The sequence below is a fragment of the Rattus rattus genome, chromosome 3 (assembly GCF_011064425.1).
Source record: "Rattus rattus isolate New Zealand chromosome 3, Rrattus_CSIRO_v1, whole genome shotgun sequence".
Lineage (NCBI taxonomy): Eukaryota > Metazoa > Chordata > Mammalia > Rodentia > Muridae > Rattus > Rattus rattus.
The window spans coordinates 35,698,095-35,718,748 of NC_046156.1; the positions used below are offsets into that span (position 1 = coordinate 35,698,095).

The 20,654-nt window shown below is 40.8% G+C and overlaps 1 protein-coding gene across 1 annotated transcript in view; it reads right to left on the reverse strand.

The window, feature by feature from the left end:
* The window catches only part of LOC116896287 (bifunctional heparan sulfate N-deacetylase/N-sulfotransferase 3), an 84,195-nt gene that overhangs the window by 7,994 nt on the left and 55,547 nt on the right, over positions 1-20,654 (reverse strand). The window contains exon 4 of the mRNA XM_032897369.1: positions 18,275-18,429. Coding sequence (XP_032753260.1) covers positions 18,275-18,429 — 155 coding nt within the window. The remainder of the gene's footprint in view (positions 1-18,274; positions 18,430-20,654) is intronic.

Here is a 20,654-nt window from a genome sequence, read left to right on the forward strand (position 1 = left end):
TGGGGGTAACCACCACTTTTGATTCATTCCATAAGGTTGAACCCATAGATGCTGCAAGAGTGGCCAAGAATTCTTTACGTGCTAAGAAAACAGCAATAAAATGATTCCTAATGAGTAACCTTCGTCTTCCAAAGTCATTTAGCATAATTGTGTAAATATTTCTTTATGTCTCTTCTACACTAAGTGACTCTAAGAAGTCTGGGTTCTGTTTTATCCACTGCTGTCTACTCATTGTCTTACTAACAGCAAACAAGGCAAACATCTATGATCAAGTGTAGAGATGATGCTGACACCCACTACCCTCTTCTTTTAATTTTTCACTTTCTGAATTATCTCAGCTCAATTGTCAGTTTCTTCAAAGTATAGACATATAGTAACTCACTGAGAAATTTTAGTAACTGTATAAGTGATACCTGCCAACACCTTTGAAACTGTAGTTGAAATTATTATTATTCCAGGGTCAAACCTTAAATATTTAATTTCAAAATAATAAAGTTTTTACACTATAAGACTTTTCTTATGTTATACCATGACATACGTTATAATATAAACATATCTTATATTTTACAATATAAAGACTTTTCTCATGTTATCATTCAAGATTTCCCAAATAGACAGTACAAAGATAACTGAGAAGACAAGTTTTGCTATAGTCCTTGGGAAAATCCCCTCAAAGACTACAGGAAGAAAGAAAAAAAATCAGTATTTAAGTATTCAAGCAACACAATCAGTTCATTATCAAAGAACTAACTCCGACAGCTATTCAAACTCTTACTGGTAATTAAGAATGGTGTTTTACTTTTATTGTTTATCTCAATTTTAATCTCTCTAAACAGAAGAAACTTCATGTTTCCCACTCATGATCAGAGAGCCACTGCTTCTGATTTCACAGTTAAGCAAGTCTGTAGGCTACTGTGATTTCTAAGCCCACAGTGATTGTCTACAATCTGTTCGATAGTCTGTCATCTACAGAGAAAACAGCCCGGAAGCTGTATCAATACACTTAGGAGAACTTCTAGATGCTTTTCTGCTCTCTGTTTTAGTTGGAATGTCCCATTTTCTCAGAGGAGAGATGTTCATGCTTCGGTTAACTACCTCACAACAGTGAGATTCACATTTGTAATTTGCATGAACTCGAGATAAAACCTCCTCTATTTACACTTGGCATTATGGTCCTAGAAACATCTAGAAAAAACAGGCTCCTTTTCTTTCACTTTATAAGTGGCTTCCTTTAGGACTACAGCTGTTGTAGACACTGTTTCACAAAGAGTACACTTATCTAGAGGATGGGAGTATATTTGGAAAATAAGATTAGAATCAATGCTTAAATATATTCTTTCCATATAACTCATATATATATATATATATATATATATATATATATATATACACACGCACACACACACACACACATAAATATAAATGAGTTTTAAAAGCCGTTTCTTGAATACAAGGCATATTTAAAGACAGTTTGTTTTTCTAATGTGAAACTGAGACCTCATATATACATCTCAGGTTCTGAGTACCTACAGGGCCTGTGGTACCCAAGGGAGGAGACCAAGGCCTCAGGGACGACTGAGGATAAGTGTTAAATGTCAGCACCAGTGGTCAGACTGGCCCAATGTATGTGAAGACAGTTCAAAGGAAACAGTAAAATATAGTATAAACTTGTTATTTCAGAAGCTATCTCTCTGTCAGAGAGTAAGGGGCTGGTCAGTGTGTTGAGACTGTTAAATACTAGAACAGATTTTATACTTAGTGATACCATTTCTAATACAGTTTAAAATTATAGTTCTTAGAAGATAGATGGGAATCTTATTTTTTCCTATAAAATGTAAAATAAATTGAGTTGTATAAGCAGTCCTTAAGTTTAAGATTAAAAACACTATTTCCAGTAAGGTACAGTGGCATACAATAGGACACAGTGGCACACAGTAGGGCACACTGGCACATGTGTGCTCTACTGAAAAATCCATAAAGGCATAAGGGCAGACTGTTTGAAAAAGCTACACTAAATTAAAATTTATATTGCTTTCAGTTTATTTTTTTGCTTTATAAAGAACTTTATGTTTAGATGCTAAATATAAATACGTTATTTTGAATAATCCATGGCTTCACCTTAAACAGATATACATCCCCATTTCCATTTTACAGGAGTAGCGACACAGTTGTAAACGTTTGGTTAGTAATTTGGAGGTCTGGCTACTGCCCTTCTCTGGCTTTCTTATATATACTCTTCAATCTGTCGTACAAATGGTTGCTCTATTATTATGGGAAAACCCTGTTGTGGTGACAATGCCCTTTTGAACGATTTGCCTTAAGGATTTGAAGTCACCCTCTGCTGGCCACCATTGTATAAATGATTTGTTTGCTCTGGGACCCCTCAATCCTTGCAATTTCCCAAAGTCCCAAGCAGGGTCTTTACTGTTCATGACAAAGTTGAGATCATGTTTGAGTTTATGCTTAGGATTGACCTTGTCGCGCCAAAAGGACCAACCATGTAATTAGAGAGTAGGGCAGTGAGGCGGGTAATAGAGTTGACCTTCTGGCAGGAGGGGAGAGTTGGAGAGTGAGTTTGGTCCCAAGGATGGTGAGTCACTCCATCATGCTGATGGAGTAAAACCTTAATACGAACTAGGCTCAAGGCTTATTCCCTGACTGGGATATCCACTGGGACCCAGAAACCTCGGAAAGTAAAGGTTCTTTGTCTTGCAGTCTGGAGAACAAAAACCTGCTACAAGAATATACTCAACAGAACTCCTTGGAAAACGATGTTAATGCGGCGGATAATGAGATCTTGCGAGATAGGATGGACGTGTGACCCTACCCTTCTGAAGCAACATTTCTGAGATAAACCATTCAGTGTTTAATTAACTCAACGATAAGAAAAGGCGTTTATTCTCTTAGTATCCAAAGACACAAGTACAAGAGAGTAAGATTCTCAGGGTCTCGGGAGGAGACAGGTCGCTGGGCTGGGTGAGACAGCCTGGGCTGAGTCCTGGGCTCTGTCTCTGTGTGCCAAGCAGACTGGTGCAGGAGGGAGACGGTTTACATGTACCACACTGTACATGACAGTTTACATGACCACTGTTAGAGGCAGTGAAAAGTGACCATCTCATCTCTTCCAACCAAGCAAGGTGCCCAAGGAAAGAGGGACAAGGGGAGAAAGTGACCCCAGGCCCCGTGATCCCAAACAAACAGCAGGGCAAAAGCGTGAATTCTGTTTTAGAGAAGGCTCAAGGACGTTGGCATTTGGAAAGGCCACCCACTAGCTACAACTAGATGCCATCAGTAAGTGACTGCAAGTGCTTCTTGCAACTATCCAGTTCACTCAGGCACTGCACCACCAAACCGCAGCGGCTTCATCTTTCCCACAACTCCAGGCAGAGACAGGGCAGGAGAGGAAGCAGGGGCTGCTGGAAAAGAGGATGTGTCCATACTTATGGCGCATGTATGGCATATGAGAGGGGCTGGGGGCAGGGAAGACGGGGAGGATGACGTAATTATATTTTAATTTAAAAATTTTGAAAAACCATATTAGTAAAAAGAAACCCTCCATTGTTACTTCTGCACCCTCAAACTTCACAATTCTTACACAAGTGCATACATGTTTAAAGGACACTATCGCAATCAGTATTATTTAATAAAGTCTCAAGTTGACGACTGAAGATATCAACAGTAAATGTCCTTTGGTAAAGATAACTGACATCATGCTTCTAACTGAGGCGAGGATCAGCCCCATTATACTATGCACATGATAGGGTTACAGCAATGAGCTCTTAGCAGTATACGTTTCCTTTCAGGTCACTCCTACATCCCAACAGCTTTGGAACTGGATAAGCTTGAATGGTATTCAACCACACAAATGCTCAAGCAACCGCCAGAAACAAGTTAAGCTAAAATCTTAGTACAAGTACTAAAAAGGTGCCACGATATGTGTCTATCTGATCCAGCCTCAGCCACTCGCACGCAATCTCTGAAAGTTATTAGGGGCCTGTGACTATCTATTTGTCCTCCCTAATAACCTATCAATTTATTGTAAGTATATTTTCGTTTACCAGAGCATGCTTTCCCCTCTCTCAGAGCTCCTTCCAAATGCTGCAAGTGTCACATCTGTGGGAGCAGCTCCTAAGACAATATGCCACTAAAGGCTGGGCTTTCTTGAGAGCTCGCAGAAGAACCGTGTGAGCGCCTGTGCTCGGCACGTGCCAGGTGGGGTTTTGTTTTAAATCGTTGAGATTTGCTCAAGTGAAATACAAGAAAGGGAGTTTCAGAAATACAAAAAAGGTGACTTTAGGTAGCAAGAAAATTGACTGCAGATACAATGTATGTGTATGTAGAGTTTGGTTTACAGTAGTTCTCTCTGGTTTTTGTTTTAGGCGATGATTGGGACATTGGAGACTTTTAAATAGCATACTAAATCTGTAGATAATTTAATGACAGTTGCAGAACCCCAGACTGTTGTCAAGCACATTTGATCTTTCAGAAAACATACATGGTTGGTTGGCTAGCTAGAGATGTTTAAGTCTGCAAAACGCTAATTTTAATTGAGATTCAATATTCCTCCAAGAAGCCAGTGATGACACTGAGGATCTGTCACGGACATTACACACCCCCTAGTATTCATGGCAGCTACCAAGGCAGTGATGTAGGCAGTACTCCTCAGACACCAGAAATTGCATGTCACGTGAACACCCATGCAGGAGAGAAGCACTGTAAAAGGGCACAGCGATGTGCTCGATTTGTCTTAACTATCGATACCATGGTCACTGGTGTCCAGGGCACTGGGGCTTGCATCTAGATAAACTGTGGTGGTTACATGGGCTTTTAAGTTTGACAAATCAGGAGGAAAGTCTGTGCCAGCTTCCTTGAGCTGTGAAGTCTTAGTAAACGTATGTAAATTCTTTGATGGTTGCAATGCGTGCCTGTGAGAATTCATGTAATCTGTATAATGTATGATTCCCAGTTGGAACCCAGCTATTTCTTTCTCCATTTCCTTAGAAATCAAGACTCCGAAATGTACATTTTTTGTTACATTTACAGAATGATTCATTTTAAAGAAACAATATCCCCCAGTTTGGGCATAGATTAAATAAAAAGAATGGGAGAATGGGGAATTAGGTACGTTGCTACAATGATCCAAAAATGAGGATAAAATTTGGAGGCACTTAGAGAAGAATAGTTGAAAGGGAAGAAATTGATATTGTGGAAACAAAAACAAAAAACCCAACAAACAAATCATGAAAAAACAGGCATAGGGGCTGTGATCTATGAAACACTAAGGTTATGGCTGGGAAGATGGCTCAATGGATAAAGCACTTGCTCTCAAGCGTGAGAGGCAGTGTTTGCAATAGTCCCAGAACCAACGAAAGTGCTGAGTACTTGTAGCTCCCACTCTCTGGAGGCTGTGGTGAGATTACTGGGGCGAGCTGACCAGAACAGTCACCATTAACTAAAGTCTAGGCTTGAGAGAACATACTTCAATGAATAAAGTGAGGCAGGATCAAGAAGATTCCTGATGTCATCCTCAGGCCTCCACATGTGCACTCACAGAAGTGCATATGCAACACACACATACACACGAGCACATACATGCACACACACATGCATGCATGCTCACATGGATGCACACACATGCACACATATGCACATGCTCATATGCACACATCCATGCATCCATGCTTGCACACTCACATGCATATATGCATGCACACATATATGTATGCACACACATGCACACACTTTTAAAGAATACTAAAGGTGATGTGAGCTGCAGAATCGGCTCCTACTTATTATTGCATAGCCATTTCCTCTGAACTGAAATATTCTTAAGGAAGCAAATAAATTCAAGCTTACAAGGCTCAGGAAGATATGAAATTTACAGGCTTCATAAGTCCCCTGCATGAAGTGATATAAGCAGTGACAATTTCGGGGAGAGGAGACTCATCCACAGACTGAACTGTCTGTAATCTCAGCAGGCAGCTCCTGGGATGCATTGTTTTTGAGCTGTCACTTTGCTGGGGTGGCTTTTCAGTGATGCAGCTGCTTCTGAGTCACTCAGGGTATTGTAAGTCACCCCAGCAAACTCCTGCTTCACTAAGCCACGTTTAGGTGGGACGGTTTCTTTTCCTTTGGCCTTGTCATCAATGTCCTGTGGGGGATGAATAGATGTTTCTATAGGAAGTGTCACATGACATTTGTCCTCCTGTTGTCCCTTCCATCTTGGCCATTTTCTAGCCACATCTCAGAAGACACGCGGTATCCAGTCTAGGAAGCCGGAAGAATGAAAAGACTGAGTGCAGGAGCCGCATGCATGGATATGGAAGCAGAACTCGTCCCGCTCCGCATCCTGCTCAGCACAGCAGGGAGAATTTATAGACAGATTCATAAAGGCTTTCAGTTTGCCTCGTGTCCACACGACCATGGGCAGACAGGGACTACTCAAACAGCACATGCACTAAATTTATCTTTCTTTTATAAAACCAGTTTGTCAATGGCATGCATGCTGGCAAGGAACGCCAGCATTTGTGCTGGAGGAAGTAGGGGGGGCAGTGAGAGCTGTATTTTCTACATTCGCATTATAGAGTATGAAAGCTTCCCGTAGACTGGAGGAGTGTAATCTGAAGAGAAATTCACAAAGAAAGTAACTAACAGAGGTAACCAAAACGGTCTCCAAAGCTTAAAGAAATCAAATCAGTCCCATGTTTTTCCCCACTCTTGGTTTTGGTTACCTCTCCCTTCTTACCACGTTACTCTGCATCACCCCGTTTCTACTTTAATCTTTCCACCTCTAGCCTCTCCCTTGCCTGCTTTCCTGTTACAAGTGTTCCGCTACTCCCTCTCACTGGATGGTTCTATTTATTTCCCTTCCTATAGTCCTAGCCTCTCTGGGTGCTCCAAGTCTAATGCAGAAGTAAACTCATAGGATTCCCATAGGAAAGAGAACTTGTGGTTTTGTCTTTCTGAGCCTGGGTGACCTCACCCAGTATAATTATCTTCCAGTTCTGCTCATTTTTCTGTAAATTTAAAATGTCTTATAATTGAATAAAATTCCATCGGATATATACATACATATACATATATATGTGTATATATATGAATGTATGTATATGTGTGCGTGTGCGTGCGTGTGTGTGTGTGTGTGTGTGTGTGTGTGTGTATGACATTTTTATTAACCCTTCATCAACTGAAGGGCACCAGTCTTGCCCAGCTGAGAAGCCTGAATGATAGATGAAACACCAATCTACCGAGCAAGATGTGCCCCCTGGTGCAATGATATCATGATTTATATAGAGGTAACCGATTGGATTTAGGAAAGGAGCCCATGCTATGGCTGTGAACCTGATCAAGAGGACATGACCTTTAGAGAAGGTCCCATGACCATTGTTTTGATAAATAGACATGTTAAATTCCTTTCTGTTTATATCTCAAAATTAGGGCTGATCTCATCCTTCCTTAGCAAAGTTTCTTACAGCTGTGAGTGGCACTATACAGAGTCATAACTGGTCAAATTACTGAGAATAAACAAGGGTGGAGTGCTTAGTCCTAGAGAGACACAGCTTCAACAAGGCTCAGGGAACATCCTGAGCTGGGGAAGTATCAGAGTTGGAAGATGAGGAGGCGTCACAGATATGACAGAGTCATTGCATTTCATGAACTCACTGCAGCTGTGGTCATCCACAACAAGACCCGGACATGTTGTGCTCACCAACATTTCATCGTGGATGGGGGAGGTACTCATGAGGTTCTACCCTCCCCGAGGGCCTGTTGGCAACTAATGATTGATGGGAGAGGGAGGCCATTTTCTTCAGTGGCATAGCTACTGGTAAGTTGTACAGGTTCCAGAAAACAACTTGCCACCCATATTGACACAGGCAAGAATAACTAAACTCAATGGAACACACACACACACACACACACACACACACACACACACACACACACACACACACATACACACTCCCACACATAGAACATGAAAGTAGAATGGGGAAGTTCTTGCAGTGAAGGTGGAGATAAGTGAAGTAATGGGGTAAACTGACTAAAATACACTACATAAATATATGAAGCTCTCAACAAATTAAAAAAACCCTTAACAATAAAGCAATTATAGTAAATAAAAGTAAATTAAGGTGTTTTAACCTGATAAGATAAATTTCACTTAATGATAGGTGAATAATTATTTTTAAATGAGAAGAAGCTTTGTTTCACTGTAGCGGAGGGAGGTGAGTTTCCTTACATAGGTGAACTATAGGACCTTTAAGGAAAAATCAGTAGTTCATGTTTTCAAGACTGTAAACTAGTATTCACAGATAGAAACGTTAGTGGCTTGTTCCTTGACTCAAGTTTTGACCTGTTGTTCCAATTCACCTGCTCATCTATCCAATAAAAGGTTCAATTCTTCCCACAGGGCAAACAGTTCCCATGGCTCTCTTTTTATAGCCTCATTTCTAGTGACTTAGTCTGGCTTTTAATTCTCCTTCCATAATTATTTCCACACTAATCCAATTTGTCTGTTCACCCCCCAGTCCTTCCCTGCCTGTCTGTTTTCAACACTCCCACACTAATGTTCTATGATTTCGTCATCTCTATGGAAACGCAAGAACTCTGGAGGTAAAAAAAACCGACAATGTCATCTTCTAAGTTCAAAACACATGAAGTACATAATTCTGAAAACAAGTTGATAAAGTTTTTAATATAGGAAGGCAAAAGCTGAGGTAGTTTGGATGAGCAAATAGTTGTGAGAAGTTGCTGGGAGTCCACCACTGGGGCAAAGGTAAAGGCTAAGGTGTTCAAAGCAAACCGATTCCCCCCAAAGATTGTATTAGAGAAAAGGAAACATTTGGGTAATGTTGGTGAAGAGTCAGAATACTTCAGTTTCAAGTGTCTGCTCTACGACTTAGCCGTGTGTCTGAGGGAAGAATTTAACCTTCCCCAAATGGCTTTGTCACACAGAGGGTGGAGATGGCCACAGAGGTTATGGGGGTTATGATGAGGAACAAGATCAGTAAGAGGATAAAACCTGTTCAGTGACTTGATACATGCTCCAGCTACATAGTAGCTGCTCCCTGTGGACTTCTGCTGTTGACAGAGTTGTAGAGCCCACCTCCAGCAGAAAGACAGAGCATCAATGGAGGGATGGAGTTGCTATCCCACAGTCAAAATTCTGACCCATAATTGTTCCTGTCTGAAAGAACGGTAGGGCCAAACATGGAGGAGAGCCTAAGGGAAGGGAGGTCTAGCGACAGGCCCAAAGTGGGATCCAGTTCAAGGGGAAGCCCCAAGGCCTGGTGCTATTCCTGAGGCTGTGGAGTCCTCACATACAGGGACCTATCGTGACTGCCCTCCAAAAGCCCCAACAAGCAGCTTAAAGAAAGATACATATATTTAAACCCAACCAATGAACAGAAGCTGCTGACCCCTCTGTTGAATTAGGGAAAAGCTAAAAGAAGGTGAGGAGGAGGGCAACCTTGTAGGAGGACCAGCAGCCTCAATTAACCTGAACTTCCGAGATCTCTCAGACACTGGACCACCAACCAAGCAGCATACACCAGTTGATATGAGAACCCCAACACACATATCAGAGGACTCCCAGGTCTGGGTTTAGTCAGAGAAGATGCACCTAACCCTCAAGAAACAGGAGGCCCCAGGGAGTTTAGAGGTCTGTTGGGTGGGGGTGGGGAGAATGCAGGGGATGGGGAATAGTCAGAGGATGGACTGGGAGGGGGATAAAATCTGGAGTATAAAAAATAAAAAGATTAAATAAATTTAAAGAAAGAAAGAAAAGAAAACAGAGAGAAGACAAAGCTCACCAAATAAATAAGTATAAAAATCATGCCGGGGGGATGGAGAGATGGCTCAGCCATTTCTCTTTGTTGACTGCTCTTCCAGGGGTCCTGAGTTCAATTCTCAGCAACTACAAGGTGGCTTCCAACCACCTGTAAATGGGATCTGATGCCCTCTTCTGGTGTGTCTGAAGACAGCAACAGTGTACTCATATACATAAATAATCTTTTAAAAAACACATGCCAAGGAATTTGTTAAAGCAGAAAGCATACTTCCCTAAAACTACTAATTTAACATGGCATCTATCAGTCAAGAGAGCAACTTTTCTTGTCCCACAATCAGGGGCAGGAGAATTTAAAATGCTGTAGCTAAAGCTAGAGGGGAAAGGTGTGTGTATCTTCTGTTTCTACTTCAGCAAAGAGAACCATTTTGCAGGATATTTATGACGAGAGAAACATAAAAGTTGATAAAGAGATGATTACATGAAGTATCACACATAATATAGTAAATTATTTGAGCTTTTCCAGATTAAAAATATATATCTTAAAGCAATTGATAGACTAGGTTGTGATTTAATGTGTAGATACTTTTACTACCCACAAAGAAACAGCGAATAGTAGCCAGTAGTCATGGATTGGGAATGTGCTTGGCTTTCAAAAGAGAGTGCGAGTACTGTGTAGCCAGTTCTTGCTACACAGTAGCAAGTAATGAGATCATGCCCAGGAGCACACTTCCAGGGTGACCCACCACTCCAGGGCTTGCACACTTCCAGTGTGACCCACCACTCCTGGGCTTGCACACTTCCAGGGTGACCCACCACTCCAGGGCTTTTACACTTCGAGTGTGAACCACCACTCCTGGGCTTGCACACTTCCAGTGTGACCCACCCCTCCAGGACTTCCACATCCATATCTCCAGTGGTCACGACTTAGGCGCTCAGCACAGTATTCTGTTCTAATCACCCAGGGCCAAAGCCCAAGCTCAAGAAGCCAATGTAGCACCTGCACCTCAGAGCCCACTGCTTGCCTTGCTACACACAAGGAAATCATAGCGAAAGCATGTCTCCACACTCAGGGCTACCCGACAGTGCAGTGTGGCATGCCTTTTCCTTTTGGTGTTTGAATTACAAACTGTCATTTCAATGCCACTTATCTCTTGTTAAAAACCATACAGTTTGGGATCACAATGAATAGACTCAGTATCTTGAAGAAGTATCTAGTTGTATTCTAATTTAACAGTTAATTATGGGACACCAGCATGTAAAGACCAGTCTGGTTATACAGTTACTCGGATTGTAAGAAAAGTTCTTGCTCTCGCCTATGACTTCTGTCATGAAGATACTGATTGCAGTTGAATCGCAGTTCTAAGATTGATGGATTGTATTCATAGTCTTCAACACACTTACCTTTGCACATGGCATTTTTGGGGACTGCTCAGAACTGTTGTTAGCTATAGAGTCAGCACTGGAAGATGGGACCCTCGAGTAGCTGAGTAGTGGCAAAGTTTGAGATGTTTAGGGGGAGGGCATGAGGTGATAGTGAGTCAAGAAGAATATTCTTGTCATATTTCATATTGTAGGGACTGGCACGGGATCCCAGTCCTCTGAGGTTGAACGTGAGCCTGACACTCTGTTAGTTTTCTGTCTCTCCCCTTCCTCCACACATTCATTTTATGAAGTAAATTACATGCTCCAGTCATTTTGCTCTGATTGGTGACAAGTGACCTTCCTACACTGTGCTGCTTGGCTTAGTGCGGAGTGCGGCCCATCAGCTCAGATTAGACTCATCCTGACTGGAATTCTCTACTTTTACCAAGACTACTAAAATTATACTTTGCATTAAATATTAATACAAGATGAAAACATGATGTGTCTTTTGGTAAAAAGCTTTACTAAAAAAATTTTTAAAAAGGATTTCTCCCTTCTCTGAATGCAAGCAAATGAATTGAAAGATGATTGTGTCTTTCTTAAAGCCTGCAATTTTTTAAAATATATTTAAATTCTATATTACTACAATAATCATTATTTCCATATTGGAAAAGTTCCGTGCTCGCTAGTTTAAAAACATATGTGATGACAATAGAAAGTCTAGCTAAGGTGAATGAATGTGTTTTACTGGTCTGGAGAAGACTGTAGTACAGAGTTGTTCTCTCAAAGAATGGTACAATGTAACCAGGAGTGCAAGCTACAGGAAGTCTTTCAGTCTTCAGGAGTATTGTTTCACTGTTACTAATTCTAAAACTGTTATTAATTCTGATATTAATACTGTTATTAATTCCAAGTTTGCCTAAGCAGTGGTTCTCAACCTTCCTAATGCTGTGAGCATTACTAATGTCTAAAACAATTTAAATACCATCTGCTGGGCATGGTGGCACACGGCTTTAATCCTAGCACTTGGGAGTCAAAGGCAGGTGAATCTCTGTGTGCTCAAGACTAGCTAGCCTGGTCTATAAAATAACTGCTCCACAAAGTCCCCGGTCTAGACCATCTAGGGACACACAATGAGACCCTATCTCAAATTTAACAACACAAAACCATCAACGAACCTATATAACAACACCTCCCCCAAATGTTAGTAATATCTGACAGAGGGGGGTAGTTTTAGTACTACTAAAAGTTTCTACTAGTTATTTTATTATTAAAATTAAACTATTAAACCACTTGTTAAAGTTTAGGCTCAATCCATGAAATGAGACAATGCATTAGTAATGATTTTTTGAGGTTCAAATATAATGTTATTTTAGCTTTCTAGTGATATTTTATTCTGTGTTTTAAGGCTGTGCAAGAGATATTTCAAATGCGAGAAAGGCCAGCCATTAGTATTATAGTCCTGAACTCAGGATTGAAATTTTCAAAATAGAATTTCTTTTTAATGTTTTTTTAAAAATTTAAATGTCTATATTTGGTTACTAATTTTTATCCCTCAGCCTGTAAAGCCATGTTTTCTTTGATGGCTTCAGCCACCAAATCTGAGTTTGCTTAAAGGTGGTTCTCAACCTTCCTAATGCTGTGAGCATTGTTGTGGTGACCCCTATTATAAAATTATTGTGTTCCTCCTTTGCAACTGTAATTCTGCCAGTATTACAAATTGTAATATAAATATCTGATATGCAGGATATCTGATAGGTGGCTCCTGTAAAAGGGCCACTCAACTCCAAGGTGATAGACACCCACAGGTTGAGAACTGCTGGCTTAAAGAGTCTGTCTGATCTTCCAAAACAACTTACTAAAATGAACATTCGGTGCCTCTGTGAGTCGGAACAAACTACGCAGAAACCTAACAGTTCAGATAGACTTACTAATTAAATGGAAACAGCCGTGTCTTACTACAGACAGTTAATGTAGGGCCTGGGGTGCTGGATCATGTTCTCAGATTCTTAGTTGGAAGAGCATTTTAAATATACGTTAACTCAGTCACTCATTTAAGCATTGCCTTTCCCCATTGCCATTCTTGAATACCCCCTGGCTTCCAATGCACCAGATCTGTCCTACTTGGAGACATTTTCGCTCATGTTAAGCTCTTCCAAGCTGAAAGAGAAGGGCATTAGAAATGCAGCACTCACACAGGTCAAGCATGTGTTGATTGCCTCTAATGAGTAGATGAGATGGTCCGATTCCCTACGGAGAGCTTGGCTGATTTCGAGTAGCTTCTCTGTGGAGTAAATAGTATTCAGCCACATGGAAAGCTGCTTAGCCTCAGGTTGTCTCCCGAATCAGTAAGAGGCTCTTCTTGTATCAGGAACCAGAAGACGCCAAGGGGTGAGTTTCCCTGGGAGTCCTCCCTCATGTTCTCTAACTTCCTTATGTTGCCCAGATGGCCAGATACAGCCACAAATTACTAAGCAGCTGTGACTCGATCGAATCAGTGAGTTGGGTGAAGAACCCCGGGCATCACATTTACGCAGTATTAGAGGACTTGGATCTCTGTCTCTTAGTCTAGCAGTGAGCCTTATAATCCCAGTGTGTATCCCAGGATTCTCACCTATAAAGGGAGAATACGTATGCTGAGAATTCAGGGTTGGGAATACTAAAGAAACAATACACACCGTTAGAAAATGAAACTCATGTTCCTTTCTATCTTCAGACTTAGCATAAAAGCCCATATCTTTAGATTGAGCATCAGTGCCACTCTAGAGGCCTAATACGTTAATGGGAATTGAATTAACTAATGTGTACTTACAGATTGTGTAAGTCCCATATTAAGCTACAGTCATATCAATACAAAACAAGAATTTAAAGATTTTATTCCCACTATCTGTAATGGTGAACACTTCAGGAATCAGGAAAAAACTAAAGATGACAGTTTTATATTAAATGTGAAGATGTTAAAATGGTTTCCATGGATTGTTAATTCCTAATTATTATTTCATACAATTTATATATGTAATACACAATTTATTCTATTTGATGTTTTGTGGAGAGTCTCACCTTTCTAAGTTCAATCTTTTTTTTTCCCCTCATGTATCCTGCTTAGACCCAAATTTAAAAATTCATGTATCTATATTTTATCATTCTCTATGGCCTTAAGAATCATAATTTTGCTCCTCTGGTTCTTCCCGTCCTTCCTTCCCTTCTTCCTCAGGCCTAATGTTTGGCTGTGGGACTCCGCATCTGCTCCCATCAGTTGCTGGATGACGTCTCTCTGTTCTCTTAGATGATGATTCTGCTAGGCTCTGGTCCTAGTACACTCTGCAGGCAGGAAAATCTGTAGGTGGAAGGTTTTATGGTTGGATTGGTGTTCTAATTCCTCCACTTGCCTGGTTAGGGAATTTGGCTGGTTCAGGTCTTGTGTTCCCTGTTACTGGGAGTCTTTGCTAGGGTTACTCTCATAGGAACATAGCAGGAGGATGTGGCTCACAGAATCAACTGACTGGGAATCGTGGAAACTCAGAGATTTGAGTCTGTAGGGGTCTGATCTAGGTTCTATCTATCTATCTATCTATCTATCTATCTATCTATCTATCTATCTATATCTATATCTACATCTACATCTCTATATCTATATCTATCTATCTATCTATATCTATATTTACATCTACATATCTATATCTATCTATCTATCTATCTATCTATCTATCTATCTATCTATCTATCTATCTATCTATCTATCTATCAATGACTGAGTAGCTTGGTGCTCTCGTGGGAATCCTAACACTGGGAGCAGGAGCTATCCCTGACTCGTGGGTCGCTTTCCCTCCTACTGGGTTGCCTTGTCCAGCCTTGATGTGATCACATGTGCATGGTCTTATTGTAGCTTGTTATGCTGTGTGTTTGGTTGATGTCCCTGGAAGGTCTGCTCATCTCTGAGGGGAAGAGAGTGGTGGTGGATGTGGGGGAAAGGAGAGTCAAGGGGCATGGGGAGGCTACAGGGAAGGGAAGGAGGGGAAATTGCAGTTGGGATGTAATATATGAGAGAATAATTTTTTTTTAATAAAAAGAACCATAATTTGGGTTGTCCATGTATAGGGTAATGACATTCATAAATCTTTGCTTGAAACTTGAGTTAGATTCCAAATGACAAAATTTCAGTTTTGAATCATTTTTATAATTTAGGATACAATTGTAAAAAATTCACAGAACGCCTTTGCAGGTCTGTTTTTACTGTTTACACTCTAGTATTTAAGATCTGGAGCACAGTGTGGTCATCCATGATTGACCTGAGTAGCACGCACCACTTGTCTATACGTATTGTTCTAGTTTCATTAAACACTTCAATTATTACTGTTTTATTTTATGTGTGCAGGTGTTTTGCCTGAATGTATGTCTATGCATCACATACATTCATGATGCCCACAGAGGTCAGAAGATGGACCTAGGTCTCCTGGAATTGAAATTAGACAGTTTTGAGCCATCCTATGGATGCTTGGGAATTGAACATTGGTCCTCTGGAAGAGCAGCCAGTGCTCTGAATTGCTCAGCCAACTATGTTGATCAAGTTTCGAAGAACACATTCTTGTTTAAGGGTCACTAAAACAGCAGTAACAGCAAACATCCACCCTCATTCCTCTCACTAATTAATGCCTTATTACTTATAGTAATAAGTACTATACTGCACTTTTACATTTCCTTGTCCCAGGTTCCCCTGTGCTGTTTTCCAGAGATTTAGGAAGCACCTGAAGCCATCTTTTTCCGACCCGTCTCTCCTGGCCAACACTACTGTGTTTGGCAAGCTCAGCCTTCTAGACAGGACATGGAGAACTTCACTTCTAATATGTATGGCAGTGTTTGCTCAATTTGACCTGCTCGTGACTGTTTACAGTTTCTGGGGCAACTCTTCATTTCATAAAAGTTTGCAAATTTCAAAATGTTTTCATCAGCTTTGAGATGCACCTTTTGCTTTCTTGTCAAATTATCAGTATACAAGAAAAGTACTCCCGAGACTCTGTTTTATGAGTGGATATTAGCCACAAAGTACAGGATACCCATGTTACACTCCACAGACCCAAAGAAGCTAAGTAAGAAGAAAGGGCCCATTGAGGCTGCTGGAATCTCACTTAGAAGGGGGAATAAAATAGTTGTATGAGGCAGATGGAGGGAATGAACTGGGTGGGAGAGGAGATGGGGAGGGAAATGGGGACTCAGGATCAGGTGTGGGGAGAGACAGGAGAAATGGCCAGATGGCCATGAGAATGAATGGGAATCTGCAACTGATAATGGTGGGGAGGTGGGCTTCATCTTGAGGATACTCAGGAGACCTGGGATAGGGGATGTGCTCAAGAATCAGTGGGGGTGACCTTAACTTTTGCTCATAGAATTGGGGATATGGGCCCTGAAGCAGCCACCACCTATAGCTAGGTAGGAACTCTAGTAGAGTGATGGGGACACCAATCCATCTGCAAAACTCTCAACCTCAAATTTATACTGTCTACAAAAAATGCAGGGATGGGGAATAAAGCAGAGTCTAAGTGAATGGCCAAGCAATCACAGGCCCAACTAGAGACCCATCCCAAGATCAAGCACCTATCTCTGACACTGGTAATGATACTCTGTTATGCTTGCAGACAGGAGCCTAGCATGGTGGTCCTCTGAAAGGCTCTACCCAGCAGCTGGCGGAGATGGATGCAGACACCCACAGGATGGAGCTTGGGGACCCTTAGGAAAGAGTAGGGGGAAGCATTGGTGCAGAAGGGGATAGGAACTTCAGAGGAAGACCAAGAGTCAGAGGCTCTCAGAGACTGAACCACCAACCAAAGAGCACACGTGGGCTGGACCTAGACCTCCCTGCCCAATATAGCAGATGTGCAGCTTGACTTCATGTGGGTCCTGAACAACTAGAGTGGAGACTATTGCAAAAGCTGTTGCCTATCTATGGGATATGTTCTTCTAGCTCGACTGTCTTTCTCTCTCGCCTCAGAGGGAGAGAAAGTGCCCAGACCAGCAGAGATTTGATGTGCCAGGGTTGGGGAATACCCATCAGGGCTTCCATTCTCTCAGAAAAGAAGGGAAGGGGAGTGGGGGGAAGAACTGTGGGAAGGGGTGTCTGGGAGGTGGGGCAGGGATGAAAGTGAATAAGTAAATCATCAACAACAAAAACAAAACAAAACAACAACAAAAGTTGAAGACAAACATGAGCAGATGTTCCCTGCAAAGAGTTAGATTTTGAATGTTCTTTGAGAAAGAAGTACAGTTTGCCAATTTTAACTTGTTTCTGTGTAACTTTGAATAAAGAACTACAGTATTGTTGACAAAACTTTCTTGGCCACTGCAGCTGGTATAGAATACCATCCATGTAAATGGATTTGGGTCCTCTCTGACTAAGGGCACATTTCCTTTCATACAGTACTTATTAGAAGTTTTACTCTTAAGTTTTCCTGCCCCTAAATCATAGTGTCTTCAGTATAAACCAGGATACTTTTCTTCCAGAGAGAAGCCTAATAGGCTTGAGATATCTCTTCATTGGTTTTCTGAATCTTCATCGACTTGCGTCTACTTTATGATCTCATTTGGTTTGCTACCTCAACCTCATTCCAATTCATCTTGATACCTTAGTTTTATATGAATTTTGGGGTATATTAAATCCCATTTCCACTATAACTTATTCTTCCCCACCTCAATGACAGTTTTTCTTGGAATTGACATCTTGTAAATTAGAGTGTGACATCAGCTCATAGAGTATCTTATTCCTACATGGACTTGTTTTGTGTATACATTTTTGTCTCTGAGTGTAGAGTAATAGGAAGTTCCTAGAAAGGATAAGCCTCTTGTCAATGCTGGCCGTAGTGTCATGAAACCACACCTTATGTTTTGTGAACTCAAATTAGACTCACCAAAGAATTAAATCCAATGCGGAGGGCATAGTACAATGATATATTCATACGAGAGCCATACTTGGAAAGGACATAATACCAAGATTCTAACATCTATTGAGCAAAAGCCACGTAAGGAAAGCCAGCACACTAGAACCCTGAGGCAGTTTCCAATTCAAACACCTCCCTACTTCCCTCCCCATTGTACACGAGGTCAGTGAAGTAGTCAGAGAAAGTTACTTACTAAGGCGAACTTTTTGTTGAGAATCATCTGCTCTATTAAAGACGACTCATTATGGAAGAGATGGGGCTGCATGTGACTCCACATGTGAGGAAACCACCAGAACTCATCCACAGACCCCAGCAGACAGTCATCCCCTGCATCTTCTTCTTCGGTTCCTGTAGGGGCAGAAATGATTATTCAGTTAATTCCAACTGCATCTTCATTTTATGTATGCATGTATGCATGTATGTATGCATGTATGTACACACATATATATATATGATCTGTCAATCACCTATCTTCTCTCTCTCTCTATTTATCTATCTATGTACCTTTTCTCTTCCATCTATCTTTTATTTATACCTGTATATTACCTATTATCTATGTTCTATGTATCATCTATCAATTAACATCCATTTACTATATCAATCACCTATCAATCATCTATCAATCATTTATTAATCTTTTATCTATCTTCTATCAATCACCTATCTTTTATCTATCATCTATCTATCTTTTTTATATCAACCAACTGTTTTTTTATTACCCAGCATGAACAAACACAAAATCAAGACAAGCATTTTCCAGATCTTGCTGACAAGCCTATAGTGCCAAAGGTCTCATGGAGACCCTGTCTCAAACAGAAATAAGCAGGGTTGGTAGTACACATCACAAACACATAAATGTACAACGAGAGGTCAGCTGGATGACTCAGTGGTTGGGAACAGGCGCTGGCCTGACAACCTGAGTTTGGTCCCATGAGTGGAAATATTAGGATGAGCCAAACTCTGGACATCCTGTGCGCATGCACGCGCGCGTGCGCGCTCACACACACACACACACACACACATATATACATGTAAAGTCAATGCCCCATCTCCAATGGCTCATTCTAATCTGTTCTGTGTATTTATCACCAAGTCAAGATAATAAGATTGCCTTTATTACAAATTTCTGCAAACTAGAAAAATCCAAAAATCTATTCCAATTGCCTTCTGAACCAAATTACTCCAAATTCTATTTATATTGTCGCAGTCCTGGGCTCGAGGCTTCTACAGTTCACACAGTACTTTGACTCATTTTCGCTTCTTTGGGTCAACTTAAGTATTCACATGCATTCAAACATCACATATCCTATATAATTTAAAGGTTAACAAGTTAGAGGATTCCCCAGATCCAGAAAAGTTAAAAATCTTAAATCTTGACAATCAAACAAAAGACAGCTTCCGCATCTGCTGTGTGGCATCCTTAACAGGAAAGGACAGTGTACAGTTTAAACTGACTGTCCTAATTCTTCCTGCTTTTAGCGTTCTCAGACGGATCCCACCTCTGATAGTGGCAGAAAGTGCAGAGGCACCTGAATGGCTCACTCTTCCCTTCATGCTATTTCCTTCAAGCCTTTGTTGTCTCTGCTCAATCCGAACACATCTTCTCATCCTTGCTATAGAAGCTCTCATCACCGACAACAATGTGCAGACTCTACTCCTGGGAAAGGCTCTCTGAACTTCCCTCAAGATTCCTTTACTTCTAGTCTCCACAGCTCTGCTCTCAGTCAGGGTGACAGGCTGTGATGATGCGCTGATCACTTGACACTGGGGTTCAGGGTTAGCCTTTTCATGACCTTCACTAGCATTTCTGGTTGTGGGACTTCTGAATCATCCTCTTCATCCTCCTCTGAAGAGTTTCTGGGTCCATAACTGGGTGGACTGTCTCTGATGGCTCCTCCATGGTGATGGGCAGGGCCACAATAACTAGCTCTGAGCAAAACTGCTTAGTCTTTAAAAAAACAAAACAAAACCCAAGAACCAGCTAGTTGAGGTGTCATCTATCTCCCTATCTATCTATCTATCTATCTATCTATCTATCTATCTATCTATCTATCTATCTATCTATCTATCATCTATTTATCTATCTATCTATCTATCTATCATCTATCTATCAATCAATCATCTATCTATCACCTATCTAGGTATCTATCTATCTATCTATCTATCTATCTATCTATCTATCTATCTATCACCTATCCATTATCTATCAATTTATCTACCTTTTAATCTATCATCTATTGTCTATCATTTATATGTATCTCTTTATCAGTTATCTATTATCTGTATCATGGATCCCCTATGTAGTATTTATTCCACATCTGTCATTTATATTATCATCTATTTATCAATCATCTTTCTCTATTCTATTTAGAAGACACCGTTTATAGTATTTCACATGTATACAAGTCATTGAACCCAAAATTTAGCAAAGGAAATTCTGTTAGGGAATAATAAGAAACTATGACAAAACTTTTAAAAATGATCTATTTATAGTTTAAGTTCTGTGCTTATGTGCCATGCTGATGCAAACACCTCAGCCCTTCAAGCAATCTTGTATAATCCTTGGAGACACT